This window comes from Mus caroli, unplaced genomic scaffold (assembly GCF_978045245.1).
Source record: "Mus caroli unplaced genomic scaffold, Mus_caroli_1 scaffold_14, whole genome shotgun sequence".
In the NCBI taxonomy this organism is placed as follows: Eukaryota; Metazoa; Chordata; class Mammalia; order Rodentia; family Muridae; genus Mus; species Mus caroli.
Genome location: NW_028227269.1, coordinates 102,064,684 through 102,073,443, shown reverse-complemented (window position 1 = coordinate 102,073,443; position 8,760 = coordinate 102,064,684). Strand labels below are relative to the sequence as shown.

Sequence of the window (8,760 nt, the reverse complement as noted above, 5' to 3'; positions counted from 1 at the left end):
CAGAGAAGTGCACAATGCCAGCCAGATGGGACAACTAGAAGATGCTCAGAGCACCAGCTGGTCCTCCCAGACTCAAAGGATGTTTTTCTTTCAGCCTAGAGAACAGAGATGATGCCCTTCATTGCAGCTCTGGGGCTCCTGATGTCTGGGATCTCTCCTGCTATGCTCAGCTTTTCCAATGACACACTAGGAAGGCACAATGCAGTCCAGAAAGGCCAAGATACTCGAAAACAACTGGACAGTTTAACATTGGCCTCCATCAACACTGACTTTGCCTTCAGCCTCTACAAGGAGCTAGCTTTGAGGAATCCACATAAAAATATTGTCTTCTTCCCAATTGGCATCACAACCGTGCTTTGCTCCTTGTCTCTGGGAGCAAAGGGCAAGATCCTGGAAGAGATTCTAGAAGTTCTTAAGTTCAATCTTAAAGAGACCTCTGAGGCAGACATCCACCAGGGCTTTGGGCACCTCCTATAGAGGTTCAGCCATCCAGAAAACCATGTACAGGTCAGCACAGGCAGTGCCCTGTTTGTTGAAAAGCACCTGCAGATCCTGGCAGAGTTCAAGGAGAAGGCAAGGGCTCTGTACCAGGCTGAGGCCTTCACAGCAGATGTCCAGAAGCCTCGAGAGGCCACAAAGCTCATCAATGACTATGTGAGCAATCAGACCCAGGGGAAGATCAAGGAACTGGTCTCAGACCTGGAAGAGAGGACATCCATGGTGCTGGTGAATTACCTCCTCTTTAGAGGTTAGAGCAGTGAATAGTTGGCAAATGGAGGGAGAGGATGTTGCTTGGGAACCTGTGTCCTTAAACTGACTACCAGAGAGGAGTTGCTCAGGGTCTCAGAGCCTTGTGTGTCTAACTGCTTATTACAAAATGCCCTTACTTCTCCTCTGAGAGGTTTGTTTTGTTTTGTTTTTTTAATATTGATGTAATTCCTGTGACAATCCAACAGAAATACTGAGCTGTCAATCCAGGAAGGTTGATCTGGGCTATGACATAAACTTCTTACTATCAGAATGCCATGTCTTCTACTGGCAGCCCTCCTGAGCGGGCTGAAGCCATGGAATTCTATACACACATGGGATCCCTCAGACTGACCAGAGCTGGCAATTCTTGTATGCACCTATAGGAGGTATCCATCCCTCTGTAAAGGCTAGGTCTCCAGCAGTGTCCTGTTGGGCTGGGACTTTTTGACCTAAAGGAGACTAGCAGCAATAATCTTGAGTGGAAAAGTATCATAACCCAAAACTAGTGAAGAACCCTGTGGGCATTCCTACATAGGACTTCTCCTCTGAGCCTGTTGTAATGAGCTGGTTTGGGGCATGGAGAAGCAGGGACTAGGGAAAACTCATGAGAAAAGGGAAATGTCAGCCAGGAAGTGTTGTGTGTTAATATCTGGCTGCTTACTGAAATTTTACTTTTATAAAATCAATATTCAAAAGGTCAGTGACTTGCAGTGACTTGAGTCCATGATAGATAAGGGTAGTTGGGGAAAATCCAGGAACCCCATACCCATTACCCATTACTCCCAGCCTGGTATAGACCATGGAGCAAGGTGACAGCCCAGAAATTGCTGCCTGAGAGAAGTCATGCTATAACTAGACCTTGGGTACATTTGGTCCTAAATAAAGTTAGTCCAGGATACAGGGAGGGCAGGCCTTGGCTCTAGGCAGAAAATCAAGGTGACAATGGACAGAAATACAGGACAGAAGATCAGAGTATAAGAGGACAAAGGACAGGAAGACAGAGGACAGAAGAACAGGAGGACAGAGGAAAGAGGACAGGGGGACAGGAAGGCCCCAGAGGTGCTGTGGGCAGGGGCTAGTGGGAGCAAAGTGACTGCCTGAAGGTTTAGATGCAGGACATGGTTCTCTCAATTCTCCCCAGGACACAGGCTCCTTGGTGTGGGGTGGAATGTATGCTTAGACTGTGAGATGCCAAGAGCAAAAATTATTTCATCACCAGCTCCCAGAGTTTACATTGGTTCAGCAGACATAAATTAGAAATCTGGGATAAGCCTGAGCTGAACCTATTATTTTTGGTGGTGGCCATAGCCCATGTCTGAGATGAGGCTTCATTTCCCATGTATTAGACACAGTGAATGGGATAATGAAGTGATCATGACATGAGAAAACTCAGTCTGTGCTGATCTGTTTCCCCTGAACCCTGTCCCACAAGCCATCAACTTCTAGACATGGTTCCCCTAAGGAAGATGGGACTCTCCACATTCCCCTGTTTTCAGTCCCATCACCTTCACACTCATCTCTTTTACACTCCACCCCAGATCCACGACTGCATCAGCAACTCACGTAGCCAGGCTGTAGTTTTGAGGTTCCCTTTCCAAACAAAGCCTGGATCCTCATTGCTAACAGTTGGTCTACCTGCCAAGAATTTTCCAGTTTAGCATATGCTACCATGAGGGACTTTCTGAGTGATTGATGGATAGATTGCTGTCACAAGTCACAAGCTGAACATAGATGGGAAGGAGGAGGAGTGTATCTGCTGCTGTTGCAATCTGATGCTTTGACTCATCTTTAGGCAAATGGAAGGTGCCCTTTGACCCTGATGACACATACATGGGAAAATTCATAGTGGACAGAAGGAGGACTGTGAAAGTGCAGATGATGAAAATAGAGAACCTGAGGACACCCTACTTTCGGGATGAGGAGCTGAAATGCACTGTGGTGGAGCTGAACTACGAAGGCAATGGCAAGGCCATGTTCATCCTCCCTGACCAGGGCAGGATGCAGCAGGTGGAAGCCAGCTTGCAACCAGAGACCCTGAGGAAGTGGAGGAAATCACTGAGGCCCAGGTGCGTGTCCACAGGAGTCAGAACTGTCACTGATTCCTGTACTGCTGCTGTCCTAATGGCCAGTGTCTCTGAATCTCAGATTCTCACTAATACCTAGTGTAATGGTTAAAGAGTCAGCAGGGGATAGGTGGAGTTGAGTTGAATCCCCCTTCTCTGTATCAGTTATTTGAGTCCTCATTTTACTGTGATTTTTGTTGTTGACAAGATGAGATCAACTCAAACAAGGAATGAAGTTTCCTGTGTCTCTAACAGGATGTAAATGACAAGGAGTCTTGAACATGCCTTTGGAAGGCAGAAGGAATTGTGGTGACATATAGACTTTGATAAGCACTGTGTACCTTGCAGCAATCTTATCCCTTTATCAGCCATTCATTCACCATCCATAGAATGGTGACTCAGGAACCTACTATGTGCAAAGCTCTGACTTAGACTCAGAACCTGAGAAAATTTGCCAAAATTTTCATCCTCATGGGCTATCTTGTAATTGAGGAAGAGACAGTAGAGGGATAAAAATAGATCTAATCATTATTTACTAAGCTAGGGGTCAAGTTGAAGGCAGTAGTGAGTTTGAGAAGGTCATCCAAGAGCAAGGAAATCTGGAGAGTGATGCAGTGACTAATTTTAAACAGAAGGCTCATTAGGCAATGTCTGTGGTCAGCATGACAGGGAAGGGCTGTATTTTGTGCATCTAGGAGGAAAGCAATTCTCAGTCAGGGAGCAGCTAATATCAAGCCAGGTTGCCTGTCCACTACAAATTCTCTCAGGCACTAATAAGTAATTAATGCATCAGAAAGAGCAAAATCATGTGGTGTAGGTATAAGTGAAAAGAGTTTCTGTTCCCGAGAGAGGACTGTTTTTTTTTGTTTGTTTGTTTGTTTGTTTTGTTTTTTGTTTTGTTTTGTTTTGGTTTTTTGTTTTTTTAAATTTTTAATATTTTTATTACATATTTTCCTCAGTTACATTTCCAATGCTATCCCAAAAGTCCCCCATAGCGCCCCCCACTTCCCTACCCACCCATTCCCATTCTTTTGGCCCTGGCATTCCCCTATATTGGGGCATATAAAGTTTGCAAGTCCAATGGGCCTCTCTTTCCAATGATGGCCGACTAGGCCATCTTTCGATACATATGCAGCTAGAGACAAGAGCTCCGGGGTTCTGGTTAGTACATCATGTTGTTCCAACAATAGGGTTGCAGATCCCTTTAGCTCCTTGGGTACTTTCTCTAGCTTCTCCATTGGGAGCCCTGTGATCCATCCAATAGCTGACTGTGAACATCCACTCCTGTGTTTGCTAGGCCCCGGCATCGTCTCACAAGAGACAGCTATATTTGGGTCCTTTCAGCAAAATCTTGCTAGTGTATGCAATGGTGTCAGCGTTTAGAAGCTGCTTATGGGAAGGATCCCTGGATACGGCAGTCTCTAAATGGTCCATCCTTTCATCACAGCTACGAACTTTGTCTCTGTAACTCCTTCCCTGGGTGTTTTGTTCCCAATTCTAAGAAGAGAGAGGACTGTTATAGAAGGCTGCTCTGGAGATGTTAGCTGGTTTCAGCAGGGCACAGATTCCAGTGACTCTTCCATTTCTCTTCCTTACTCTCAGGATGATAGATGGGCTTTGCCTACCCAAGTTCTCCATATCCAGAAACTACAGACTGGAGGATATCCTTCCAGAGCTGGGTATCAGGGAAGTCTTCTCCACACAGGCTGACCTGTCTGGGATCACTGGAGCCAAGGATATAAGTGTCTCTCAGGTAAGACATGAAACATGGTGTTATTGACTTTGGGTACTGAATGTAGACAGTGAAGGCCATGTGGGCATGTGAGGATGTTCAATATGTAATAAAACCTGCATGCCTGGGATCCCTCATTGTGGGAGACATAAATCTTAGCCCAGATACTGAGTGTGTGCAGGCAGTCACTCCTTTACTGTCTGGACTTGAACTCTTCTAAAGTCAATGATGGAGAAAGTGCCTGTGCTCAGTTTTAGACCACATGGTTCCCTACCTGTGCTGTATTGCAGAGCTCCCCACAAACCACTGTAGGGCACCCATAATCCACTGCAGTGTTACCCATAATCTACTGTACCACCAAATCAACTCTGGTCTCAGCTTCTTCAATGCAGTGCCAGGCCATTACCATTTTACCAGCACAGAGAATAGTATCAGTGAATGTAATAACAAGGGATCAATGGCAGTTCTGAAGAAAACCTTGAGGATATGAGAGGAGATATCCTTAGACCTCCATCACACATTCCCAGGATATAGATGGCTAATGTTCTTTCTAGTGCCCACTCAGAGCTCAGGGCTCAGATCTGTCCCAGCAGGATGTGACCACCTGGGAATGGGAAGCCCTGCCCTGTGCATTGCTGTTGTATTTCCCAAGGAGGCTGGAGCAGGGAGCATGCTGAAGCCTACACAGTCTACCAGCACACTGGCAAGCAAGGCTGCCTGTGGGGAACGCCTGGCATTACCTACCCCTGTCCTCCTGTTGTAGTGATCTGAGGACAGCACAGATTCAGACACTGAGCAGACTGAGGGCCTGCCTCATCACACACCCTGAGAAGAGACTTGGGAATCCAGGGTTAGAGCCCATGAAAAGAACAAAAATTCATGAGCAGATGAGGCCAGCACTCACTGCTGGCTCAAGAACCCTCTCCTGCCCTCCCTTGTCTCTACTCAGTGATGTGTTCCTCTTCCCACAGGTGGTCCACAAGGCTGTGTTAGACATGGCTGAGACAGACACAGAAGCAGCTGCTGCCACAAGATTCAAAAGTGTCCCACTGTCTGCAAAATTTGACATTGTGAATGTGAACTTCAATAGGCCATTCAATATTATTGTCCTGTCTTTAGATCCTCAGATTCTCTTCATGTTAGTGAAAGTCTTGAATCCCAAGGGAGATTCAAGAGTCTTTGCAGATTGTATCCTCTGGTGACAACAGGGCCATAGAGATTGTCACACTCTGTGACTCCTGTGATGGCCCTCGGACCTACATGCTATTGTGAGTCCCTTTATGGGTGAGGAAACTGAGGCACAGAGAAGCTTAGGCATTTCCCCATGATACACAGCTAGGTATTATGGTATTCCAAGTTTGCTGATGACAAGGGAAAACCTTCATCCAGCAGTGAGTCTGCTCCTGAGACTTCACAGTGATGGTGGAAAGGTGGATGATAAAGCAAGATTCTGGATGTTTCACATAGAGCACCCAAAGAGACCTGGGTTTAGGTGAACCCTGTGGTAAGGACAGAGGATGAGAACGATGGTGATGATGATGGTGAGGATGATGATGAGGAGGAGGAGGAGGTAAAGGTAGGGGAGCAAGACGAGGAGGAGGGAGGGAGGAGGAGAAGAAAGTGGTGGTATCCAGATGACCAAAAGGAGTGTTTTGTACAGGGCAAAGAACAGTGGAACCATTTTGTAGATTCTGAGATAAGGTATGTTTAGGAAGGGGCAGAGCAGACACTAGATTGTAAAGAGACTGGCAATGTGTGATTCTCTAATGTCTCAGAGCCAGAGGGAGCTTTGAAGGAGTCAACCACTGCTCCTGTCTTAGGAATGTAACATGTGTGGCTTCAATGCAGAGAACTTGGTGGAGCAGGGGTCTTGGGGATCATCATTGAGGGAAGTTTCAGGGAACATCAGGAGAAATATGGAGATAGGAGTGGGTGATAGTGCTCAAGGGCTGAGCCAGGTTAGAACCTAGATAGAGGAGGAGAGGAGGCCAAGATGTATCTGGGTCAGGTGCTTGGCAGCCATGGAGAATCCTGTGAGCCAGGAAACACAGCCAGAGGCCTGCAGACAGAGGGAAAGCTGTTCATCAAGGTTGGGACACACCTGAGCCTCAAGGCTCCTGAGAAGACACAGTGACAGGTGGACCTGTGCTCAGCAGAGAATCACACAAACAGGATTTCCTTTCCCAGTGAGCACCAAGATACCAAACATAGGACCATGGGATGAGAGAAAAAGGGACTGTCTATTGACAGCAGTCAAGTGTCCTCAAAATGACAATGTGCCTAACTCTCAGTCAAGGATCTGTGCTGGACACCACATGCACTCCATGAGTAGTGACATGACACAATTTGATCCCTCCATCCATTATGGCCTCTAACCAGGTATCTTAGGAGCCTGGGGTTGAATAAGTCTCATGCTGCCCATGTGGTAGGTCTAAAAGCTGTGGCCAAAGTCTGAGTTCACCTAATAAGGGCGTCTAGAGCCTAGATATCAGTTTGCTTCTCCACATTCCTTGTGGGCTGATATTTTGCATGTCTCTTGACAACCAGATATTGTCCTGGTGAAGAAGCCTCTAAAGGGGGAGACCTGGTGTGCAGTAGAGGTGACAGACTGTGGAGGAGAAAGATAGGAGACTGGAAACATTGTTGTTCACTGTGGTTCACTGCCTGGGAACTTCCTGCATGGCTCAGTGGTTTCTACATGCTGAGCATCCATTTCTTAAAATGCAACAATCAAAGCAGCTGAGGGGTGGAGTCTCACACACACAATGTGTCTGTCCTTCCTGGGTTCTGCCAATGACCAGCTGGGTCTAATGAAACTTGGACATATAGTTATCATTTTTATTAGATAATTTTCTTTATTTATATCTCAAATGCTATCCCCTTTCCTAGTTTCCTCTCTGAAAATCCCCTATCCTCTCCCCCCTGCTCCCCAACCCACCCATTCCCACTTCCTGGCCCTGGTATTCCCTTGTCCTGAGGCATATAACCTTCCCAAGACCAGGGCCCTCTCCTCTCATTGATGGCCGACTAAGGCATCCTCTGCTACATATGCAGCTAGAGACAGGAGTCCCACCATGTGTTTTCTTTGATTGGTGTTTTAGTCCCAGGGAGCTCAGGGGGTACTGGTTGTTCCTCCTATAAGGCTGAAAGACCCCTTGGATACTTTCTCTAGCTCCTTCGTTGTGGACCCTGTGCTCAGTCCAATGGATAACTGTAAGCATCCACTTCCATTGTCTGGCCACAGCTCTGCTTGCCTCCACTAGGCCCTCTGCACAAAGAATACCCAGGTTAGATCCCTTCTCATTCCAATCTCCTGCCTCCTAAGTACCGTAGAGCATTTCCAGATGCCCTGAACATGCACTGCATCCTGAATACTGTTGTCTATCCCAAGGCTGACCACTTGAGGCCTGCTGCACCAGAAGTACCCAGATCAGGCCCATCTTCATGGATCTCTGCTACGCCAGGAACATACAGGGACAATGAGAAGGTCAGGTTAAGAACATAATCAACAAGAACCAGGACAATATGGCATCTCCGAGCACAGCTATTCTACTACAGCAGGCACTGCAATAGTATCCTACACAACCAAAGTTCTAGAAAATGATCTTGTATCCAATCTTACAAAGGTGGAAGAGGCCTTTAAAGAGGAAATGAATAAATCCCTTAAAAATATAGAAAAGTACAATTAAACAGATGAAGGAAATAACTAAAACTGGGTAAGACCTGAACATAGAAGTAGAAGCAGAAAGAAAATACAAAGTGATGGGATGCTGGATATGGAAAACCTAGGGAAGAGAGCAGGACCAACAGATGCAAGCATCACCAACAGAGTACAGGAGATGCAAGAGGGAATCTCAGGCATAGAAGATACAATAAAAAACGTAATACACTAGTCAAATAAAATGTTAAATCTAAAAATTTCCTGACACAAAACTTCTAGGAAATCTAGGAGTCCATGAAAAGATGTAACCTAAGGATCCTGGGAATAGAGGGGGAAGAGTCCTTAGCTCAAAGGCCCAGAAACTAAATTTAACATCATAGAAGAAATTTTTCCCAACCTAAAGAAAGAGATGTCATAAGTATACAAGAAGTTTGGCTAAGGTCACCCCATTGAATCCTGAGAGTCTCTCACCTCCCAGGTCTCTGGAACTGGCTAGAGGCTCCTCCCACCCCAGAGGCTGCACATGTCCACGCATTCTCCTGACCCTCTGGGCT

At 46.3% G+C, this 8,760-nt stretch overlaps 1 protein-coding gene across 1 annotated transcript; it reads left to right on the top strand.

Annotated features, from left to right (window-relative positions):
- The first annotated feature begins 702 nt into the window (after positions 1-702).
- Positions 703-5,747, top strand: LOC110306586 (serine protease inhibitor A3N-like). The gene is made up of 4 exons (XM_021178655.2): positions 703-748; positions 2,543-2,816; positions 4,416-4,566; positions 5,517-5,747. Exons 1-4 carry the CDS (start codon positions 718-720, stop codon positions 5,745-5,747), a joined length of 687 nt encoding a protein of 228 aa, XP_021034314.2. The 5' UTR covers positions 703-717.
- The last annotated feature ends 3,013 nt before the right edge of the window (positions 5,748-8,760 follow it).